The sequence below is a fragment of the Pelecanus crispus genome, chromosome 7 (genome assembly GCF_030463565.1).
Source record: "Pelecanus crispus isolate bPelCri1 chromosome 7, bPelCri1.pri, whole genome shotgun sequence".
Classification (NCBI taxonomy): domain Eukaryota; kingdom Metazoa; phylum Chordata; class Aves; order Pelecaniformes; family Pelecanidae; genus Pelecanus; species Pelecanus crispus.
In genome coordinates this window covers 28,655,089-28,678,962 of record NC_134649.1, presented here as the reverse complement: position 1 = coordinate 28,678,962, position 23,874 = coordinate 28,655,089, and the positions used below count along the sequence as shown (strand labels likewise).

At 40.2% G+C, this 23,874-nt stretch overlaps 2 protein-coding genes across 7 annotated transcripts in view; one reads left to right on the top strand and one right to left on the bottom strand.

Moving 5' to 3' along the window:
* The first annotated feature begins 78 nt into the window (after positions 1 to 78).
* MKRN2 (makorin ring finger protein 2) lies at positions 79 to 23,315 on the top strand. Of its 4 annotated transcripts, none has more exons than XR_012831213.1 (10): positions 79 to 118; positions 645 to 773; positions 2,113 to 2,291; positions 3,062 to 3,366; positions 4,880 to 5,094; positions 6,692 to 6,802; positions 9,642 to 9,786; positions 10,455 to 10,610; positions 12,480 to 13,553; positions 23,304 to 23,315. XR_012831213.1 is itself a non-coding variant. In XM_075714531.1 (8 exons), exons 1-8 carry the CDS (start codon positions 93 to 95, stop codon positions 10,596 to 10,598), a joined length of 1,254 nt encoding a protein of 417 aa, XP_075570646.1. In that variant the 5' UTR covers positions 79 to 92; the 3' UTR covers positions 10,599 to 10,937. The 4 variants fall into 4 exon arrangements, 2 of the variants coding, with proteins under 2 accessions (XP_075570646.1, XP_075570647.1); XR_012831214.1 differs by lacking the exon at positions 23,304 to 23,315 and adding an exon at positions 14,987 to 15,009 and having other exon boundaries at positions 12,480 to 12,547; XM_075714531.1 differs by lacking the exons at positions 12,480 to 13,553; positions 23,304 to 23,315 and having other exon boundaries at positions 10,455 to 10,937.
* Positions 14,453 to 23,874, bottom strand: part of RAF1 (Raf-1 proto-oncogene, serine/threonine kinase) — a 45,894-nt gene continuing 36,472 nt past the window's right edge. For all 3 annotated transcript variants that reach the window (XM_075714528.1, XM_075714529.1, XM_075714530.1), the window contains 5 exons: positions 22,931 to 22,977; positions 21,030 to 21,148; positions 18,481 to 18,612; positions 16,580 to 16,714; positions 14,453 to 15,613 (listed from right to left, as the gene is read on the bottom strand). In XM_075714528.1, coding sequence (XP_075570643.1) covers positions 15,473 to 15,613; positions 16,580 to 16,714; positions 18,481 to 18,612; positions 21,030 to 21,148; positions 22,931 to 22,977 — 574 coding nt within the window. In that variant the 3' untranslated portion in view covers positions 14,453 to 15,472. The remainder of the gene's footprint in view (positions 15,614 to 16,579; positions 16,715 to 18,480; positions 18,613 to 21,029; positions 21,149 to 22,930; positions 22,978 to 23,874) is intronic.

Below are 23,874 nucleotides of genomic sequence, written 5' to 3'. Positions count from 1 at the left end.
GGCCCCGCCTGGCTCCGCCCGGCTCCGCCCTTCCTCCCCGCGGCGGAGCGGAACCCCGGTGCGGGGGGCCGGCGGGCCGGCGCGGGGCGAGGATGAGCACGAAGCAGGTGACCTGCAGGTGAGCGCCGCCGCCGCGGCCCGGCCCGGCCCGCGGCCTGCCCTCCCTCGGCCCGGCCCGCGCCTCGCCGTACGGCCCCGCCGAGCCGCCCGGGGCCTGCTCACGGCCAGGGCTAGGTCGCGGAGGCCTCCCCCGCCCCGGCCCCCGTGCCGCCCCTGGCGCGGTCCCGTCCGCCGGCACACGCCGCGGGAGCGCGTTTCCCTCCGCCTGGGGAAGCCCGGGCCCGGCAGCGCCAGCCGCTGCGGCGGTAACCGGCCGGGTGCTCTCACAGGAGGCGGCGGCGGGTGCTACCCGGTGCCCGCTGCTGCCTGCGGGCGGGGAAGCGGTCCCCAGCGGGGCCGCGGGTGCAGGCAGCTGGCGCACGCCCTTGTGTGCAGCCTCCTGAGAGGGGATCTTTACTCTGAGAAGGAAGCGAGGTCAGGGTTGGATGGAAAAGCTTGTCGAAAGTTTTCTCTGGGAAGTAAAACCGTTCTTACGCTCATCTTTACAAACCAGACTTCTCTGACCAGAACCACTTCTCCCCCAGGTACTATATGCAAGGAGTGTGTCGGGAGGGAAACAAGTGTCTGTTCTCGCACGATTTATCTACGAGCAAATCCTCTACCATCTGCAAGTATTACCAGAAGGGACAGTGTGCCTATGGAGCTCGGTGCAGGTAAAGACCTTAGTCTTTTTGGAATAGTGAGTTCAGAAGAACTGGGCATGATAATCGCATGCAGTCAGCCTTAAGGTTTAAACCCCAGGGAATCAAAGACTGAAAATAAGATGACGAAGGGAAGGAAATAATATATTAAATATGAGCTTTTTCTCCCAGTACCAAACCCGGCTTACAGATCCAATATTATAGTTTTCCTCTGTCTCAGCTTCAGCAATTATTTTACTCTGTAGAAATTAAACTTCAGGTTTCACATATGTTTTTCATCCGGTTCTTACTATTTAAGTAAGACGGATTAAATGCAAAAAACAGACCCCGCAACTTCACATGAAATAGCATTTGGTGGCATGGTTTGCTTTCCACATGACTGAAGTGGCTGGAAGTGGGCACTGTTTTGGCAGTGCTTTGCTCAGTTCTGATGTAGCTCGTAGCCTCCTTCATGCAGATTGGAATGCACAATTTCAAGGACTTTTAGTTCTGTCTTAGAGCAAAGTGTCTTGAACTCCCCAAGGTTTGGTGGGAAAGCTGAACAGTATCACACCTTGTCCTGAAGTCTTCTGGTTAAAACTTCTTGAGAAGTGCTCTAGTAAATACTATGCATTAGTTAATGTTGTTACAATCCATCAGGGCAGCCCATGGCTCCTTTGTGGAAAAATTCTGGTCACAGGCGAGAAGCCTGTGTTTGTACCTTCACCTGACAACAGGGGATCTCATGGCCTTGCTGTGATTGCAACGGCTTAGCTATATTTCCTTTCCTTTGCTTAGTTCATGGTACCAAACTTGGATCAGGAGATTGAACATTAGTGATTTCTGTAGCTTCCATTAGCTGCTCACATTGAAGTAGTAACGTGTAATGTTGCTGACGGCCGTGTTATTCACGGGGACCACGTCAAACGGTGATGGGACCGTAATGATGGCTGCAAAGTGCGTTGCAGTTATACTCCAGCTGTTTTGCTGGAGCTTGGAGTACTCAATGCACATAAGCGATTCATGCGTGTGGCAAGTACGGGACCAGAACCAGATATGGAGGATATTTTTGTTCCTATCAAAAATATTCTAGTGTTCGGGTGTGTCCATGGCTTTACTGGGCCAGCCTCTTTACTGTGCTGATTGCTTCTGCTCTGCTTTCGGAGGCATCCATTTTCTGAGGCTGAGCAACCCTTTAGTCTGGCTTTGAAAGAGACTGAGCAGTTCAGTCAACTTGTCAGAACAATCCTTTAAAAAAAAAAAAAAAGTAGCTATTCAGTTTTATTTTGTTTAAATATTCATCAGGGGAGCTGTCCTGCCACTGTGCCAAGTTTAGCCTTGTAACACTTGTTTTGTCTTTTTCCTTTCACAGGTATGATCACACCAGACTTCCTGCGTCAGGGGGTGCAGCGGCCCCTGCGCCACCTCCCCTGTCATCGGCAGCGCTGCACAACCCTCGCCATCCTCCTGAGCACAGCGCGCCGATAATCAGGAGCAAACTGCATGAGACTGGCAAACGGGAGAAGAAAACGCTAGTGCTCAGGGACAGAAGTGAGTGGGAGTGGTGCTGTGCTCGTCCTCCTTGATCCTTGATAGGAATTAGTAGTTTTTCTCCTTTTATTATGTGAGTTTTGTGGACAGCTGGAGAGGTGCAGTTGGACTTCCTACCCGATGAGGCCTCTTTCCTGGAAACGCTTGTGCCTCTCAGTACGTTTTAATGACCATGTCTAGCTGACTGGCTTTTAGCCTGGTGTTCCCTGAAGGATGGTTTTTGTTTTGGGAGATTTTTTGGGGCGTTCTTTTGTTTTGACTTGGTTTTTTTGGTTAAAATATCTCTGCCCCTCAGATCTTTTTGTGCATTTTGTTCTCAACATGAGGGCATTTGAAATGGTGAGAAACCTGGCTGCTTTGTGCCAGGGTAACTGGCACATGCGCTCTGGAGGATTGTGCTAGCCCTTAGGAACACAAGCACGGAGACATCCGTCCATGCTTGACAGGCGGGGCTGAGCCCCCCTGCACGCTCGTCCGGCCTGTTCTCACTGTCGCACCAAATGGGCCAGTTGCCCTAATGTGACATGAAAGGATTTTTTAGCCTATTTGTAGACAGAAAACAGCTGAAGAAATCTTGAAATCAAACTTTTTAATAGGTAGTTTGTGAAAATTCTTGTGATTTGTGAGCAAAAGGGGCTTAGAGATGAGATTTCATTGAGAAGAAAACATTTTTCAAAAAAACCCCAGGTAATCATTGGAAAGTATATGGAGCTTCTTGTGTAGGTTTTGTGCAGTGTTGTATGGTTCATGTTACATTTATGTTTCTTAAGATCTGTGTGGATTGAATGAAGAAAAGCAGAAGCCCAGTGCCACAAGCGATGCGGTGTGTTGCAGTGACCAAAATGATAATCTGGAAATGAAGCCCCATTCATATTTGGAAGCTATTTGCAGCGGACTGGAAGATCCAGTAGCTGGAAGCTCCTGTGCTGATGGAGAGCAGCTGTGTCCTTACGCTGCAGCAGGAGCATGCCACTTCGGAGATCGCTGCCTTTATCTCCATGGAGACGTGTGCGAGATATGTGGATTGCAAGTACTTCACCCTTTTGACCAAGAACAGAGGAAGGCTCATGAGATGGTAATACTAACGTGAAATCAGCGTGCGATTTGCTTTGCTCAGTGCAAGGTTTGGTTTGCTTGCTCTAAAATCCAAAGATGTGTTTTGTGGAAGAGCCTGTTGTTCCAAAGAGCTTTTGTTTTATTGTAGCTATCAAATGATTCTAAGAGTGGTCTGTTCAGGCATCTAGGACTTCATTGGTAACGGTGACGCAGATAGCCTTTTACAGCAACTTCTTTTTTTCCCATTTCATCCTTATGGGAAACTTGCCTGCAGCCTTCTCCCAGAACACCCTAAAATTCTGGCAGGAGAATATCTTTTGTAGCTTGCATGACATCTCAATGGTACGTTATGTACAGTGGGGGAGAGGAACTGTGGCTGCTGGTGTGTTGTGAGGGATCGCCCTGCCGGTCTGCTGAGTCACCTCTTCAGGTGTCTCTTCTTGGTTGTGGCTGATTTCAGGGCAGGGTCAAGTAGGGACAGACTGAGTGGAGTACAAAGATTTTGGAGCTGAACTTGAAGTAGGATGGCTGGGGGGACTGGATGAGGAATTGGATGGGTAAAGATGGACTTAAGGGGCTGCTCTTTTCTCAGCTTGGCTACCAGATTTAGGTCAGGGCTGCTCAGGAACAGGAGTTCTCAAGGCTGAGGAGGAGAAAGACCAGCAGTGGTTACTGAATCACAAGTGTCTCCAGAATCTGGAGTAGAATCCAAGGGGTTAAAAATCTCAGGTTTTGCGCAGTCAGCATATACTTGCAAAACGTGCTGGTGTAGGAGTTCTCACTTCTCCCAGGAGCTCGTTGATGTCTGGCAGGGTATCCTGTCACCACTGCTGTCAGGTGCTCAGCTCTGGAACCAGAGGTGTGTGTTGGATGAGAATGTGCAGTAGTCAGAATGCTGCTATTAGCGTGGAATTATTTTGTGTCCTTTTTTTTATTATTATGATTTAAAGTCTTTTAAATTTATTTTACTTGTCAAGTCCTGAGAACTTTGAAAAGAGGTAAAACTATGCAGGTATAACCACCAGCTCACTGAGTGGTGCTGTGAAAGTGTAAATTGGTTGTTGATTGTCGCTACAGGGGTACTGTGCTGAGGCATGAGGAAAGCCTAACTGAGAGACTAATTCCTTAGCTGGGGTAAAGCTTAATATCCAGTGAATGAGCATGGCCTTAATGCTAAGCAGTGTAACATCTTGTGTGTGGCACCCATTCTGGACCCTGAGTTAGATGGGTTTAGGGGTATTTGAAGTATTTCCTTGTGCAATACCTATTCCATGACAGAGATTTAGAAAGGTGTAAATGAAGAGTGTTTGGGCAGTTTTATTTCTGATACTCCTGAAGCTACAGACAACAAGGGCTGAAATATGTGATTGAATTTAATGTTCTTAGATTATGACAATGAAGGGTAGGAATGATGCTCCTAATCAGCGTACCTTATTTTTCCTGATATAGATCCCTGTCATAGATGCTTTTGTTTTACAAGGAACAGGCTGATATATGGACTGCAATAACCAATGATGTCTTTCCTGTGACAGATGTGCATGGCAACATTTGAGCATGACATGGAGAAGGCCTTTGCCTTCCAGGCAAGCCAGGACAAAGTGTGCAGTATCTGCATGGAAGTGGTGTACGAGAAACCATCAGCCTCCGAGAGGAGGTTTGGGATCCTTTCCAACTGCAATCACACGTACTGCTTGTCTTGCATCCGGCAGTGGAGATGTGCCAAGCAGTTCGAGAATCCAATCATAAAGTAAGCTGATGTTAACCAGAGTCTCTTCTCTGTGGCTCTGTCAGTGAGATGGGCTCTCTGGTGTGCTTTGACTTGATACAGAAATAAAACCGGTGATCAGGGATTCTGTAGCTGTAAATATTAAGATAGCCATTAATAAGATCTGAGCTCAGAAAATCCTGGTCCAAGTGCTGCCAAGTTTGAGGACGTTGGAGTACGGCTATGAGAAGAACTACCTTCAAGACGAGTAGGACGCATCGGGTATCCTTTGGTCACAGTTTACTTACATGCTGTGGTCCTGTGTGGGAAGAGCTTGGCCCTTTGTAACTTAGCCCTCTCTCATTGTGTTGATAGTGGGGCAGAGTACACGCCTGTGGACCCTGGAACAGCCAAGGCCTTATTAATCTGTGCCCTTCACAGTACCCTATGGGGAAAAAAGTAACTCCTTTTTTTTCTAGGTATATGCTTAATTACTGGATTTTTCTCTAAGTGATAGCTTACTCAAGCTAAATGTCCCATTAATCACACATTTATCTTTATCTAAGTAAGTGCCTTCATCTTCTAGCTCTATAAAAAATGCATTCCAAACATGCTTCTCCTTAGATGAGAGAATTTAAAACATCCAATTAGGGCACTTTCCTTTTTTGAGCATCTCTTTGAAAACTCTCTGACGTTACAAGCATACTGAGGAAAAAGTGGGAAGTATTTTCAGTCATGTGCCAAAATAGACTTTTCTGCACAACTTTCATTATAAATTTCATTGAAGTGAACGTTAGCTCATTAGAATGTAACCTGTATTGGAGTCGAGCTTCTGGTGGACAGGTACCAAAATATTCTGCCAGCAGGAGGGACTGAGAGTTGCTTTTCCTTCAGAAACAGCACCCTGGAAACTGGTTTGAGTATGGATTAAATACTAACACAAAATCTTCAAACATGTTTTTTACCTTTCTCCATAATGTTGAAACAAAAACCGGTATGGTTGTTGCAAAGTTAATCTAAAGGAGGGACTTGGCTTTGTTCTAAAAGCACTGCCTGATGGGAGACATGGTGTTTTATGGGACTTATGGGGAGGGGGTAATAAAGCCTTTCCTAGGCTTGTTGAGGTACCTGAAGTTGGATATTTGATTCTTGATTTTAGTTCCTCATGTAGAAATCCATCTTGTAAAACCACTAAGCGAACAACTCACCACTGCTAGTAGAAGTCAGATCACGTTTCAAAAGGCTGAGAGACCTTCCTTTTTCTTTTTTCAGGTTTGGCTTTCGGCTGCATGGGAGCTGCGGTACTCGCGTAATAGTTACAGTTTATTTCTGCATATTGGGATTAGCAGATGCAGTTTATTTCTGCATATTGAGGAAATACCTGTTACTTTTATTCGAGTCTAGAAACAAACGCAAGGTAGCGCAAGCCCTGACTGCACTGAATTGGATTATTTCAGTTGAAACTGATAACAATTGTGCACGTGTGCTGTACTTACGTGTGAGGGAGGAGGCGTCTGCCACTTCGGTGTGACAAACCGTCTCCCTTTCACTTGGGAGACTGCTGTTCCTGGCTAATTTATTGAGGAGTATCACTCTCAGAAAGTAACAGAGCATTGCTGTTTTGTCTCGATCCATTAAGGTCTTGCCCGGAGTGCCGCGTGATATCCGAATTTGTCATTCCCAGTGCGTACTGGGTAGAAGACCAGGAGAAGAAAAATGAGCTGATTGAAGCATTTAAGCAGGGAGTGGGGTAAGTTCAGTAGCCACAAACACTGTTTACGTTGTCCTTAAGATAGATACACAAAGACTTAATCAAAGTGCCTGTATTTTTAAACTTTATGTAATTACAAACCATTCTACAGAGAACTCTTAATCTCTGGTAACACTTTAACTTTGTGACTGCTACAAAAGGGTCTGTTGCATAATTACAGATCAGAAATTATTCAAACTCACTGTGCTCTGAAATGTTGAAGCTATTTCAGTTCACTTGCCAACATTGGCCTCATGCATTTTCTGTTGATCCCTTAGACGTAATTGCCTGGAAGGTTGTCAGTTACTGAGGAAAACAAATAGGGAAGGTAAATGTAATAGTCTCTTGAGGTATGGGATAAAAATTCACAGGGCTTTTGCAATGTCTACTGGAAATGGAAAATACTATGTGACTGCATTCCTTTTATTGTCTAATAACGATTTGCCCGGTGCTTGGAGCACTGGGAGAGGTCTGCTGACGGGTAGTTTTAGAGCAGCTTTGCAAAGCTGTGGTTGCCTGGAACGTGTATTGGGTTATGTAGTTTGCAGAACAGTAAGGTATCATTACTCACCTCCTTGCTTACTCTTTTTAAGGGCAAACAAGCAGATCTGTGCTTGACCCGAGTGAGCGATGACTATTTTGCTGAAGGTTGTGCAGCTTTATTCTGTGATGTGCACCAACCTTTAAATGTGTCCTTTGGAGAACAGAAAAAAATAGGCCTAACTTAAATTTGTGTGTAGCTGTTGCTAGTAGCTTTTCAGCTGCTTGGGAAGCTTTAAGTCGCTGGAGTCCTGTTATAACACAGCAGCAGAATTGTTGAAAGCAGTACTGCTCCATTAAATGAATCCAGCATGTTGTCTTGTTTCATGTTATAGTCAAGCAAAATATTTGAATAAAATCAATCACTTTAAACTGAGGTTCTTCAGATAGGGTTTGTTTTCAGTACCCTATTGCTGTCAAGATTTTTCATTTTAATTCATAAGGACACTGAATTGAGGGTAGTGAGTTGCGCTCAAAAGCCTCAGCTTAGTGCAGTTTTTAAATGGCCGTGTTCTCAGTAAGGTGAGGTTTTGTGTTACTGGAATAGAGGTGTCGGGTGGTGTTGGAAGTTGGGTTTTGGCTCTTGTCAACCTGTTGTATAGAAGGGGATACAAAAAGGGGTTTTGCTGAAGTGCTCAGCTAAGACTAACAGATCGTGTTGCAGGCAGACAGAATTTCTTTACCAAAGAGTGTTTTATGGATAGAACTCTTGGCAGTCAGTTTAACTTGAGAATTTAGTATTTCATGGAATGGAAAAAATGCTAATAAAGCAGAGTCTAAGCTAAGAGCAGGGGTCATGCCAGCACAGGGGTCATGCCAGCACAAATCCATTCCGATTTATATGCCAGCACAGGAGGGAAAAAGTCAGACCTACAAACCTAGAAGTCACAGACCACTTAAGTTCTAAACCAAGCCAAATTCATTCCGCTTTTAATGCGCTGCCTGGTTGGGGGGGCAGCGGGGTCGGGGGGGGGGGGGTGTTGGTTGTTTGGGGTTTGTGGTTTTTTTGTTATCGGTGTGCTTTCTTCATTTAGATGCTATTTGGTAGACTGTATCTATGCCTTAGGAACCAGTTTCATTACTATATGCATATTAAGTTTACAAGTTCAATTGCATTTTCTCTGTAGTTTCCTTTTCAGATGTTTTTCATTGCAGAACAATCCATCAACCCCCTCCCCACCACTCCAAGTACTGTTGTTATGACCTTTGTAAGGAACACCTTTATAAAAAATTTGCTACAGAGCTAGAATGGCTTAGTTGAACAAAAAAGCTGATGGCAACTTAAATTAACAAAGTATTGTCATAGAACTTCCAAAGGAGATGATGAGAGGAACAGGTTCATAAAAATGTAGTGGTAGAAAAAACAGGAGAGGAATGTTGCTAGAGAAATAGCAACAGATTTGTTCATTATGATGAAAATGCATGTGTAGGATTGTCCTGGTTTCGGCTGGAATAGAGATAATTTTCTTCCTAGTAGCAGGCACAGTGCTGTGTTTTGGATTTAGTAGGAGAAGAATGCTGATAACACACTGGTGTTTTAGTTGTTGCTAAGTACTGCTTATGCTAGTCAAGGACTTTTCAGCTTCCCATGCTCTGCCAGGTGCACAAGAATCTGGGAGGGGGCACAGCCAGAATAGTTGATCCAAACTGACCAAAGGGCTATTCCATACCATATGATGTCATGCTCAGTATATAAACTGGGGGGGGGGGGGGTGGGGGGGGGTTGACTGGGGAGCAGTGATCACTGCTTGGGAACTGTCTGGGCATCGGTCGGCAGGTAGTGAGCAACTGCATTGTGCATCACTTGCTTTGTATATTATTATTATTATCATTATTGTATTATTATTATTATCATTATCATTTTACTTTATTTCAATTATTAAACTGTTCTTATCTCAACCCAGGAGTGTTTCTCACTCTTACTCCTCCGATTCTCTCCCCCATCCCATCGGGGCAGGGGGAGTGAGCAAGCGGCTGCGTGGTGCTTAGTTGCTGGCTGGGGCTAAGCCACAATAAGGATGGATGACGTTCTTTGAACATCCCTCACTTTCCGGCTCTTAAGATAGTTTAATTCTTTTGATGCTGTTCTTGTATGTATTTCTTTGTTCACTTCTAATAATCTTTCCCATCTATTTTGACCACTATCAGTTAGGGAATGGGAGACCAGAACTCCTGGTGTGTTAACAGGAATAGTACTTTGCATCAGTGACTAAGAATGAGATAAGCAGGCATGGAGAGTGACCTGTATCTATTTCCTACTAGCTGAAGGCAGTAACTCTCTCTCTTCTAATTATATCAGGAAAAAACCCTGCAAGTACTTTGAACAAGGGAAAGGAACTTGCCCGTTTGGAGGAAAGTGTCTTTACCTTCATGCTTATCCAGATGGGACACGAGCTGAACCTGAAAAACCACGGAAACAGCTCAGCTCTGAGGGGACTGTGCGGGTAAGGGAATACTCCAGTCAAGTGTAATTAAAAACACATTTTGAATGTAAAGTGTACTACTTAAATGTTTGATACAATGCATGGCCTTGGAGAAGTGAAGAAAGCATGCCTCCATTTTCCTTGAGGCACAGGTTTGTTGTTAGGGAAAGGAGAAGGCACTTTTCATTTAATAGCAAAAACTTATTATCATTTATTTTTTCAACCAAGCCTTCTCATGGCAAACCTTTCTTCAAAGGAATTCTGCCGTTAAAGCTTTCACCTGCAGTATTAAAAACTCATCTCACTTGCCTGCATATAGCTGGCAATAAGACCAGCTAGAGTGGGTAAAGCTTTATCAAAAATGCATTATGGCTTGGCCACCACCCTGAATGGTCAAGGCAGGCCTACTGCTTTAATGTAGATACAGGTTGTCAACACTGGGCAGTTTGACCTCACTATATTCATACTGTAACACTTATATTCATACTGTAACACTAAAGGGAGAAGTTGTCACTTTGAATTTAACAAGTGTTGCTGAGAGTGGTAGTAAATGCTAGCACAAACCCAGCTTTTGAATCTCAACTTCTGACTTTTTGTTTAATGAAGAAATAAGACTGATAATGGAAAATATTTTCATGGAACTGTGACAAGTACTGGTTCAATCTCAGTCAGATTTTCTTCTATTCCAGTTCTTCAATTCTGTTCGTCTGTGGGACTTTATTGAAGACAGAGAAAGTAGGACTGTGGCCAGCACAGACGATGAAGTAACAGAACTTGGAGAACTTTTCATGCACCTTTCCGGGGCTGATGAGGATTCTGCTACTTCTCAATAAAGAGAATTAAAGGTGCTGTCTTCTATAGCAATCTAGCTATTTATTTAGCGATGCTTTAACTTTCTACAGCACTGTTAGAATGAATGTGCCCTGTGGTTTACTTGTGCAGTCCTGGTAAAGTTTTCAGATAGTTTTTGTATGGCAACAAAAATACTAAAATATATTTAAAAAGTTAAATTGATTGCATGGAAAAAAAATCCCTTAATCCCAAGAGGATTTTCTCCCTCTTTGGCCTAATATATGCTGTCTTGTGAGCTGAGTCGTAGTGTAAATACAGCTCCTCTCCTACACTTTAAAGCTTAAGCTGTTAAAAACTTCCGAAATCTATTTTGGGTGCTCCCCCCCCCCCCCCGCTAAATCAACTAAATGCAAATAATGGTCAGTGTAGCTTTTTCTTCCTTGAAAAGGAGGTTTAAGAACTAATACGCTATACCTCAGAGTAGTACCTAGAGTTCAGAATCAAGTTTACTGTATTCTTACAGTGAGTGTCTCAGTAGTGGGGCCTGGACACTGCCTGGCTCTCAAAGGCTGTGCAAGTCAAGTTCCTAGCATTGTTTTAAAATCATTAAAGCATATAGCAGCAGGAGGTGTCCCTTAGAGCACCTGTTGTAAAGCAAATACAACTGTACTGATTAATATATTCAGGCAGAGCAATACTAGAGTCACAACATACAGCTAAATTAAACTTACAACACAAAGTGGATTTTGGAAACTGTATAATGAGAGTACGTAGTTACTTTCAATAGTCAGTGCAACAGGAATAGTTACATTTTTCTTCAGCTGAATTAGTTCAAATTATCTAATGGGAAGAGACACCTTGATTCAGGATAAATGAAGTAGCCAAAATTCAGTGCAGTAACTAAGTAATTTTCTGATCTCCTTATGTCAGTGATCTTACAGTTTGCAACTCTACAACATAAATAATTTCAGTGACAAAAGAAACAATTAGTTTTAACTGCTGCTTTTCTTAACTGTGTGGCTGATCCTTAAGGCTCTTCCATCTCCATGTACCTCCAGCATAGTGAGAGATACCTTCCTGAAGCTGTAATACAGTCTTAGCTCAGCTCCATTTCCAGGCACCTCCCACCCCAGTTGCAGCTGGCAGATAGTGTTACTGAAAGCACAGGCAGGAGTTCAAACACCGTCCGGTAAGTGAGGTTGAAGGTGGCCACGCTGCAGCCTTTGGCCAAGGCAGGCTCCAGAGTACTCCCTGACAGCTGGCTCCTTCACCTGTAGCCTTCTTTGGGAGGGCTCTGCCTCCAGCAGCCCATTTGCCTTTTAAGGCAGATTTAGGACAGCAATGTTAAAGGCCCAGGAGGTGTGAGGTATTAAGGCACATCTCTTCTGAGTTAACAGACTTGTTACTGAATTTTATTTTTGTTAAAAATTTAATTGATGTTGCCAAAGCTTTGAGCAAAAGCAATTTGATTGTGAAATTTGATACAAGAAGTGAATTCTGCTAAGCTGTTTGTATTAACTTTGCAGTTAAACCAAAAATTCAGTCTGCATACAACTGAAATGGCTACTGAGTAATACAGCATTAAAACACTGGAGTACAAGCAGAGTTTTCTCAAGCACATTCCACATACAATCTTAAAATAAGCAGAGGGCCAATCTAACCGATAGCTTGAGGTTAAGACTGCATACCATTGAAAGGTTGCTTATCTGCTTAAGGGTTCAAGCATTTCAGAAAGCGTGATTGTTGAGATGACCAAAATTATTTGTATTGTGAAGCAAAGTATATTCAGAGACACGTGCAAAAAACCTTACGTCAGCATGGCAAATAGGGCACTGCTTTGATGGTTAAAAAGTAGGATCTGGGTCACTGTCATGAAGGAAACAGCAGGAACCTTAATCTGGGATTCAAACATTTTTAACCAGCACCAAAGTAGTGACTCCAGGATTATCTGCGTCATCTGTTGGTTGGCATTTCTGGGTCAAAACTGAAGGTAAGAAACGTCCTGGATGAAAATACTGCATTTCTATAAGGGTTCCGACAGAACAAGGAGAATTCCCCCATCTCTGCTGACCTGTAACAGTTCCTCAAATTGAACATGCAAATTTTGCGCTCTGTTCTGACCTAGAAAATGTAACTTTTCCACAATTATTTCTACTCTAAAGTTAATTTTTAACAATGCTTACTGCAAAGTCAGGCCTTAGCTTGTCGGTATCTATAACCACTTACTCGTCAGCTTTGTTTTAAAACTGGCATATGAAGGCACCAGTGAATGTCTTACTCTAGTTAAGTCACATCAGTGTCATATTCATCACTATTTACAAAGGTGAAAGAAAATAAAGTATCACTAAGAGAGATGTAGTACTGTAAGATGAATGTTCAAGAGCACTTGCCCAGACATAGTTTCTAACCCAAAATACTTACACCCCTTAGCCTCCCTGCTGAAGCTTGTTTCTAGCGCATCTTGCACATATTTTTTTGCCCAGAGAGAAATATTTTCAGTAATAAAATATACAAAAAAAAAAAGTCAATGGAGAGAATGATCTTTACCTTAAGACATTCCCGATTTACTTTGCCCCAAGATGACATAAACCACGTAACAGTAGTCTGAAATTAAAAAGATAACTTGTTTTTCAAAGCTACCTAGGGACAACATAAAAAGAAGTTTTAATGTAAGAGCAGTAAGAGTTAGAAACTCAGACATTTTCAATTTTTCACTTAGCAGCTTTCATCTCATTTGACATCAAGTGCTCATCAAAATAAACCTATTTATAAAAAAATATTTTAATTTTTCAAGAGACACAACCTGTTTTAAAAATTAGGAGTTAATGGTTTCTTTTTGGAAATTAGAGCTAAAGTAAGACCAGCTTACCATTTCCCCGGTTTTCTTCCCCCTTCTTAAATTCTTTTGTATTAAAATGAAGATAAATCATGTTTAGAGAGGGCTGCGGTTAAAATACCAAGTATTATTAAAAATCATGCAGAACTTATATGGAACAGTTTCCATCAACCCTCAATTTACTTTTTAGCAAGCAGATTTTAGGGTCATGCTCAATTATCACCTAAGGACTAATATTCCACCCTTCTTGTACTGTTAATCATATTCTGAGGACAAACAGTCTAGATACTATTTTTTTAAGTATGTGTCTGGCTTATGTATTTCAAGTTCCTCTCTGCCCTTTCATAAGCACTTTGTGGGTTTTTTGCTTGCTGCAAATAAGAAGCCAAAATAGCTATTTGGACATTGCAGGCAGTTAAGAGTTGCACATGTAAGCTGTCAAAATTCACAGCAAAAGTATTTTGCCTAACTAATTTTAGGCAGCAGTTTAGATTGAGATAACAGTGGTTACAGACATCTTGTCTCTTCACTCACTAGACCTCAGCAATGTGTTCATATAGGAGCCCCATACTTACCTGGATGCACAGAGAAACACACAAAATCCCAAGCTTCCATTCCAAGAATGGAAACTTGGCTTCCATTATTTCCCTAATGAACATATTTAAACAGTATGCTCTTTAAAAAATAAATTCTTAGATTAAACCGCCTATTTTTTGTCATCTGTGGAGTTTAGCCAAGACAACACTCACTTCTATTTAAGTAGAAACAGGTTCACAGAAAATAAAATGCAGAGGAAAAATGGTGCAGTTAAATAGCTTGATAGTACCTCAGTGTAGGTATCTTAATAAGTAGACGTTGCTGAAAGATTACAGTAGAATAAAAAACACCTACTAAAGAATGTGATTGGACTATAGGTTGTCATATCAACTGTGTTTTTACTTGAACTGCTACTACCTATACTTTTAAAAAATTATTCAGAATGTCATTTTCTTGAGTTTTTCAATTCTAGATGTATATGTCAGAACTATGGATTACTACATTAAATGATGACATTGAATCTTAAACCTAAAATTTAATTTATTTTATTAAAATAAGATAATCAGAGGAACCTTGGCTTACAATAAATGCATTTTCTCAGGAGCAATAAAAACAAAATTAAAACCCAAATCAGCAAGAAAAACTGTATATGCTCAGTTTCCTCTTGATAGTGCATCTCTTGGACGACAGCTTCAGATGGGATGAAGACTATGCTCATTTTGCAGAAGTATACGGATACTGTTAATTAGCCTTTTCTCAGCCACAAAAGCCTGTCTTTCCACACTTACCACCTCACTGGGCTGCAAGAAACAAGTCAATAGTACCAAAGTAAGCTGCTTAAGTTACTGAAGATGACCATAGCAAGACTGGCTAGCTTCCTTCTCTGAGCAGTACAGTTCAGAATATATTCCATTCTTTTGCAAGAGTTTTTCTTCTATGTGCAAAACTATTGCAAAACTATTTTGTGTTGAATTAGCATTTTCACTTATTTCATTGGCTTGATGAAAGCTCTTAGGCAGGAGCTGATTTCCAGAAAGTTTCTTCCTTTTCCCTCAGTCTTGTTTGCAGATACCCATTTCAGGCAAAACTCCCCCAACTTGAAGTGGCGTATGGCATGGGGCAATCAAGGAGCACCATAATGCATCATCTTTCCTCAAACGCCGAGGCAAGCCACCCTGGCTGTAAAAAATACCGATTTATCAACAGATTCAAATCAATCCAGAAACACTGCCAAAGAAACATCCATCGCTTCTGTGTATGGGAAAAATAAGGCTCAAGTGCATCTATTAAAAAAATAGTAATAGATCTCTTGATTTACAGTCTGTTAACTATCCCAGTAAAAGAAACTGTAGAAAAAGGCAATGTGGAGCTGTGTCCCTGCAGGATAAGAACTGCAGAAATCCTTAGCAGCTTGTTCTTAAAACTGGGATGCAGATAATCCTGCTGGCACTGATGCTGTACACTGAGGCATTAAAAGCACAATTTCTATTACTTCTGTTCCTTTCCTATCACTGGAGAGAACCAGGGAAGGGGAGCACGATCCTAAAATACGGGTAGTCTTGTGGATGTTAATGTGCATGAATTTATGTCCTCTGTGTGGGCGGCACGATGCAGAGATGGTTCAGAAGCACTCCGGTTGATTTTGGGTAGAGAATGTTGCAACAATTCAATGGATGACAGTATCTGAGGGAAACACACATAAAATGAAAAGAAGGCTTGTTAGAGCTGCTTGTCTTTTTAAGTCTTAAACATTTATTATGGCTTTAAGCATATCCTTAAGAGGAACAATACAGTATGTGGAGACACTGAAAACAACACTCTAGGAATATGCCACACAGTTTCATTGCTATGAGGAGTCTGAGTTTCAGAGGATGGGAGGGTACTTTTCATTAGTTCACAGAAATTATGATCAATTAACAAGCATCTAGGCAATTCTCCAACAGAGTAACATCATCTGCCTAACAGTCTGTTTAGAAAACAACATTTAGAAAGAACTTTTTAAACAACAGAAGTTAAACTTGATTGTAACAGCAGGAAGTTATTTTTCCAAAAACTGCTGATACTTAATTCCAGCTATTTAATGAGTATAAGAAAGTACCTTTATCATCCTCATAGTGACAGGAAAAGGTAAAGTATTCTTTGTAAAAATACCAAAAATTGCTGGTATGAATTTAAATCCCCAGTGGATTTTGTTTGCTTGTTCATAGTTGTGTGGAAAGAAAGGAGGAACGGTCTCTCATTTCCCTCAAACCTACGCTAAAATAAAATGTAAATACAAAGACAGACTGGATTTTTATTGGGTTAGGGTGGTGTGGGTTTTGGGGTTTTTTTTGCTTCTCTCAAAAATGGGTCAGCTGTTGAAAAGCAAACTGCTGTAGTGTTAGCCTAACACTGCTTCAGTCTGCATGCGTAGTATTTTTAATGACCTTTACAGGAACTATGTACAATCAGGATTACGAACTGCCTAAGGGAGCTGGGTTATGAAAGATGCACATATGAATAAAGACAAAAATAGGAAGCAGGCTGCACTTTATTCCTATGTCTACCTTCAGTTTCTCAACCAAAGCTTGTATGCCTGTAGAATGTTTTGTGTGCTAATGGCTATTTATAAAATACTTTGAAACTGTTATATGCAGAAAACACACTTACTTGTGGAAACAGAGGTCGTTCTTCCCTAACTTTCTTCAAACAGTCTGCTACAAGCCTCTTCATTGCTTTGGGGCAGTTCTTGTACAATTTACTGAGGTCTGGAGAAGCATACCCTCGGCCAACCATGAAAATAATCTGAAAAGGAAGCAGCAAGTAGCAGAAAACCAAAGTTGTAGAAGTTGTTTCACTAGTTGATAGCTTTAGTGTCCCACAGTGATTAAACATGAGTACCAAAGGCACACACACCAGCACATACTTGTAGATTTGTCCAAACTAGTTAACTGAAACAACAGTCCTGCTTTTGTTTAATGGAGGACATGATTAAATCAGAGTGACACTGTGGTTTGTAATGCTCAACAAGTGAAGGCACTATTGCATTCAGAATGGAACAGGAGATACTATGTGACATGGACATGACATGGCAATTTCCTTCAATTGAAGGCTGCAATGACAAATCATCCTCAATTTGAGCAGTTATAAGCAGCCAGCCAATTTAGCACAACCACTTAATACAGTAGGTATCTCTGTAAAACACGTTGCAAAAGGAGATGTACAGCTAGCATGTTGAAAGAGATCATCATAACTAATGCAGTAAAAAAGGAAAAGGGGTTTGTTTTGGTTTGTTTCAAGACAAACAGTAAAAGACGTAATTAGTGTTGGAAAATACATTTTCTGTTTTAGTCCAAGTTAGTATGGTCATTCTTCAGGATTTTTTAAGAGACTTCAAGTAGCCATTAGAGTTGACTATTTAGTATTGATAGGATTATTATCTGCTAAAATGCTGGTAGGCTTGGTTGCTTGAGGGGAGTGAGTTTGTTTGAAGGTTTTACTAGGGGGGAAGAGGGGTAAACAGAACTAACTGTGCTATTGTTTCTTTTTCAACTAATGCTGTCTGGGGGGGGGTGGGGTGGTGGAAAGGTCAATATAACGTTGCTAAAATAAGGTCTCGGTGGTGTTCTCCAGGAATCCAGGAAATATTCTATCCCTCCTCTGAAAACTTACTTGAGGGGCAAGTGTCACATGTTTTATGACAGTAATCATTATTAAGCTTGCATATAATTTCAATATTATGAATTAAAACAGATTCCAATATCCAAATTTGTAGACAACCTTAAAAATAAGAAAAAACTTAACAGAACTGGCCTCTTCTACTTGGAATACTTACTATGTAACATAATAGGGGCTAAAATGTAACAGTTTGTCCCCATACACACACACACTGCTCATTATTAGATCTTAATTTAAAAAAAACAACAAAACCCACAAACCACAACTGAGGATCAGCAAAACAGAGATCAAAGGGATCTAACAGTCTTAAGTTCATGCCCTACAGAATGAGTTAGCTCTACACTTTCTAAGCCAGAAAAAGCATTCATGGAAAGAGAACAGTGGAGGTTTCTGTCCTTGATGTGCTGCTTTGTAATTATTGGTTAACTGACTTGGTAAGGTTACAACTTAGTAAAGACTAAATCACACAAACTAACATTCAATACTAAAAGGTTTGACAATAACCGCTATTTTTTTTCACTTAGTAAGAAGCACAGAATCCAATCTTGCTGATACAAGAATAGAACATTTAACATCAAAAGGGAAATTTCACATAACCGCAAATACATAAACCAAGATTTTACTGATGTAGCAAAAGCTTTAACTAACCCATGAATGAATTAACAGGGCACTTAAAATATTTTATTAAAAAGGATTTTTTTTTCCTTTGAGTAACTGTCACTGTCAGTATTTAAGTAAACATTCAATTACACATACATACTGCTGAAACAAATTATGTTGTAAACAACATTTCAATTCTTGTTTTGCATTTGTCTTTACCTTACATTTCTTGAGGACAACAAAATGTACTATGCCCAGAAATAAAATGCAGTATTCTAAAGAATGTTTCATACCTGATCTCGGTTGTTTATGTGGGAGTATGGCAACTCTCCTGTCATTAGTTCATATAATACTATTCCATAGGAGTAGACATCTGACTGAAAACTGAATGGGTTACTGTCCTGCATCCGTATCACTTCTGGTGCCTGTCGAAGAAGGAAAAAAGAAACAAATTATGAGCAATATTAATAGAACTTAGAAACGGAAAGGACAAGAAATGGGGAAGATGTTTGGAAAGCAGAGAGTGAGCTCAACTAAAAACTGGTGAACAAAGGATACCTCAAAACCTTTGATGAGTTTTACCTAATGCTCTGGAAAAGTTCAGGCAGTGCTACTCTACATCTTATTAAAAAAATAAATAAAATCATGAGTAAACAAAAAAAGCAATGCTTTAATTCAACAAGCATTTTACCACTACAGAAATTATCATTATTCCAATTTGCAATGTATATTGACTTTTGTTACATCTTACATACAACTGAGTCGGAGTCTCTCACCACGAGTTCTTAAACAGGTATCGATGTTAAAAATGGAAAAATATAAAATTCTAATACAGACTTACTCTCTTGTAAAATTGATACCAAAGTATTTACATGAAATGTGAAAGCTAAATATGAAATAGCATATATTGAAGACTGGGGAAGAAATAATACAAGAGCATTCTTGAATCTTTGCAAAACAAAACAAAATTATGAAGCTGAAGAACTTAAAAGAAACAACGTTAAATTATTTAATAAAACAAGATATAAACCATCAAAGTATCTTTCCTGTTGACTAAGATTTTTTTCCCCTAAAAAAAGTCCCTCAGGATTACTGAACAAAGTACTAGTTAAAGTACAGCAGTACAACAACAAAAATTCAGTAAGAGATTATATCAGCTTTCAAGAAAACAGAATCAACCTCCCCTTCTACATAATGACAACTCAGCAAAGATGGTCTATAAATTTTTAAAATGAAAAAAACTGCAAAAAGCAAAAATGCAGGGTTTTTTTCTAAGATCTGTTTCATGTATATAGGCATACTATTAGGTAAGTTAGTTTTAAAACCTTTTATGGAAAGCTGTAAAAAGCTTTGGGTTTTTGTATTTTTTTTTTAAAGAAGAAACTGTTTCTGGTTTTATAACTTTGTTTCAAGTGATTTGTGTATTTTGTATGTCGCAAACAAATGTTGGCCAAGTATCCTGATATTTCTTAATGAACACTTCCCAACTTTTCTCAAAATACAAATACTTAAGTAACAATGAAGACCGCAAGCCTAGTAATAAAGAGTAATTTTCTAAAAGGAAAACCTGTTTCAAGTAATATATGCAGCTCATTCAGTACTAAGTATCAAAAGATTTAAAATGTACTAATATGTAGCATTCAGCAACTCATTTTTATTTCATTACGCTTCCCTGAAGTACATGCCATAAATGTTGCTGCGTGCCCTACCCTGGGAGATGGAAAATACTGGTGATCAGTCTACGTGCTGAATTTAAGTAAACTGCATAGTATTAACAAAAATGGGCTAAGTGAAACTTTAATAAAATATTTTATTTGAGTGCTGAATAAGATATTCTTGCATAATTTTAACGATGCTTTTTAACCTGGTAACAGGTTAACAGGTAACAGGCACGGTTCCACTTTTCTATTTACTCTATTGAAGTTGCACGTTTGAAAAATTACTAAATAGATTTTCTCCAAGTGATTTTTTGGAAGGAAAATTGTGGAACTGCCTTTTTAAGTTCCGGCAGAAGTTAAACATAAAGGCAATTGTTGGGAATGTCCTGTCAGACAAGGACTGCACTACCACTTCCAAAAGAAGCTCCGTAAACTTTCCAGTAGAACTTAAGAACGCCTGTACCTAAACTGACATTCATCTGCTACGATTTAACTGCCTCAAAACCTCCTGCAACTATCTGGTGCGGGGCGAGGAGCAGTAGTGGGCCTAACAGCAGTATCTTGGTGTGTATCAAATGGCCTACCACAGTACCAAAGATGAACCTGCGCTCATTCCCATACTTCAAGAAGCACTCCCTATCCTTTCCCTAATCCCCTGCCAAAGCTGCTCAATGTGCCATCAGCAAGTGTGCGTGAAAAGGGATGTTGCCAAGTCCCAAGCAAGGAGCAGGGGAAGAAGAGGCTGCAATGAAGGGCATAGAGAAAGACAGGGTCTCACTGATCCCACAAAGCCACAACTAGAGCAGATCAAAGCCTGCTCTCCGGTGGGACAAGCCCATTTGGGGAAAGGCAGGATTACAGCAGGAGAAAGGCTCTCCTCTTCGCTTGGAACAGCTCCTTGTAGTTCCACTGACAGACCTGTCTCTGCCCTAAATATTTAAAATAACTCCAAAAAATAACAGGAGAATCCTTAGGCGAATGGTGTCTACTTTGGACAGGTAAGCACTGCAGCACTTCATTCTTCAATTTTAACTTGTCCTACAAGTGGAATAAAAGTCTACACAGTACTAACAGCATATGCTGATTCATTTAGATTTAAAGCTTTAAAATACTGTTCAACTGGCAAAACATATATTAACAGAATGAAAGCCAGCTATTTAAAAACAGTGAAATGTTTTGCTCACCATCCACAAGATCGAACCAGTGGGCTGTTCCACCTGCTGAGATCCACTCCACCTGGATTTTACAGTTGCCAGACCAAAGTCTCCGATTTTCACTGTGAGGCCTTCATGAAGAAATATGTCTAAACATTTGTTAAAGAAATTCTGTAGAAAACTTGAGTAAACAATTCTGAATTTTCTGACATGATTATAAAGTGCCTGGTTAGGCTACACAAATGCAAGCCAACTATCCAAGAATATTGCTGATTTTTTTTCTAAACATGCTATGAGTTGTATCTTAAACAGAGGAAAAGTAATTTTATGGCATCCATATTTGCAGAGTTAACATTTAAGACTAAACAAGACCAGATGTTCCAGCATTATTTGTACATTTATCTTTATGATGAGTTAGGATAGAAATCGACTGTCTTAATTAACGTCAATGACTGCAGGTTCTTAAATAGCTGGTGTCAAGAGACACATTGGGAAAGGATATAGAAGTCATAGAATCATAGAATCGTTTAGGTTGGAAAAGACCTTTAAGATCATCCAGTCCAACCATTAACCTACACTACCAAGTCCACACTAAACCAATCAAGGGTAGACTAGACTAAACCATGTCCTGAAGTGCCACATCCACCCGTTTTCTGAACACTGCCAGGGATGGTGACTCCACCACCTCTCTGGGCAGCCTGTTCCAATGCTTGACTACCCTTTCCGTGAAGAAATTTTTCCTAATATCCAACCTAAATCTCCCCTGGCGCAGCTTGAGCCCATTTCCTCTCGTCCTATCGCTAACCACATGGGAGAAGTCACAACTCAAAAAAGAAAACTAAGAAAAAACAATTGCAAATAGAAACAACTATCAAAATAAAATCCATTTACATAAAGCTCTGGCAGATCTCCCAAGATTTAACTATGATTTAACTACTTCAACTGGAAATAGGCACATCTGTACTATTTGTAATCTATCTACTTAATAGATTTGTCTGTTAAGATTGATAGCTAGTACTTTCTTTGTTGGGGTTATTTTAAGAAAATATCATTTTATAATTTCATTTAAGAATGTTTTAAGTTCAAAAAGATGATTCAGAAATATAAACATGACAGACTCCTAGTTCTCATTTCCATGTCGGGAGAAGAATTAATTTATTTCACAAAAATGGTCATCATTACGACGAATCACAAACTCCTGACCTCCTATATACTAAAATGATTATTTTTTTAGCTCAACTGAAAATGGGAATCCCCTTAGACTATGGAACTACTGAATTTGCTGTATTTTTTAATGATATTTGCAAAACATTTTGTTCACATTTTATGAAAGGAAGTTACAATTTATGCAGCTAGCTCAATGGATGCTCTTCTTGGCAATTTCAAAAGCAAGCATTTTCAAAGGCAAAAGACATCAGTTCACAACGTTTTTACTCCATATGCATTACTAAACTTACATTTTTGCAAGAAATATAGTGGGAAAAGGTTGCCTTTTCTTGAGTTTAAAGTAAGATTTTTGGCTTCATTTCTGCCAGTCATGTGATGGTGTTTTAAATTTATTAAAAATACATGGGAAACAGTTAACAAAACCCACATGTGCACACATACATCAGCGTGCACACGCACACGTATCTCCTTGTCAAGTAAAGGGCGCAACTTCTATCCAGTACAGCATGTGGATAACAGAGAAGTGCATAAACATCATTTATGTAAAATAAAGACACTTTTGGAGCACATCTGTTGCACAACTTTTTTTCATCTTTATCACAACAGTTTGGTAAGGAAGCGTGTATGTTCTATGAATTTACTAGGAATTACCTATTAGTAGTTATATACATTTGAAACAGCTATTTCAACCCCCCAAAAAGCTCCATATTAACAACAAATCACTCTCACATGAAAGGAAATATGATTAAGTTAGGAAAGGATACTGTTGGATTTCATGTCTCTGTGGATGATATTCTTTGCATGTAAATAGCTGTGAAAGTAAAAGCAGAAAAGTGCCATTATGAAGGCTATTCACATAAACTTAGCCTTTCAATTTACTGATAGACACTGTGACAGTTTATTACATACTCAACCATTTCACAGACCTCTTGCTTTAGTCAATTTACAGGATGCGTCTTCTTTGGGAAAAGAAACCTAGCAAGCACTAGCTGATGACTACTGCCTTATGCGTTACAGAAGGTGGAAGCAATGCAGTAACTAAATCTCAGGAAGAGAAAGAGTGTCATCATTGTTATGTAATACCCTAGAAAACTTCGTGCTGTCCTCATATGCACAAAATTTGTATGCTATGCTAAGGTTTACTTTTTACAAACTGCTTTAATTTGCAGTCATAGTACATGTCCTGGTTTTCTCGGTGTCTGATTGGAAACCTGGGTCCTGACCTACAAAATGGATGAGCACTGACAGCATCAGCCAATGTCAGCATCTTCTATGCTACGAACACTATAACGTTCTGAAAGAGAAGTGAGATGGTTACTATATCAACTCAAACATCTGGAGAATGCTTCCAAAACACATCTGTGTGTGTGAGTCCTGTAGCTGTAGAATAGGAACAGCTATCCCCTCATCTCACAGGAGTACCACGAGTATAAATGAGTCTTTGCCAAACACTGCAATGCTATAGTAAGTAACACAGGGAAGGGGAAAAAAAAGTTAATTCTATGTTTAGAATAGGATCTCATCTAGTGCACTACAGTAAGACCTCAAGCTACAAAAGAAGATAAAATACAGAAAAGCTGACTGCCAAGTGACTAGTGGTCTAACATGAACTAAGGCAAGAATCTATGGGAAAACAAATACTAAATGAAAGTAAGAATGCATACAACAGTGCTGAATTAAGGCTGCACAAAATCTTTACTTGTTATAC

Coding starts and splice junctions, on each gene's coding strand:
- MKRN2 (XM_075714531.1), top strand. CDS start 93: ATGAGCACGAAGCAGGTGACCTGCAG. Junction 119..644: donor ACGAAGCAGGTGACCTGCAG/GTGAGCGCCGCC, acceptor CTTCTCCCCCAG/GTACTATATGCAAGGAGTGT. Junction 2,292..3,061: donor GCTAGTGCTCAGGGACAGAA/GTGAGTGGGAGT, acceptor ATGTTTCTTAAG/ATCTGTGTGGATTGAATGAA.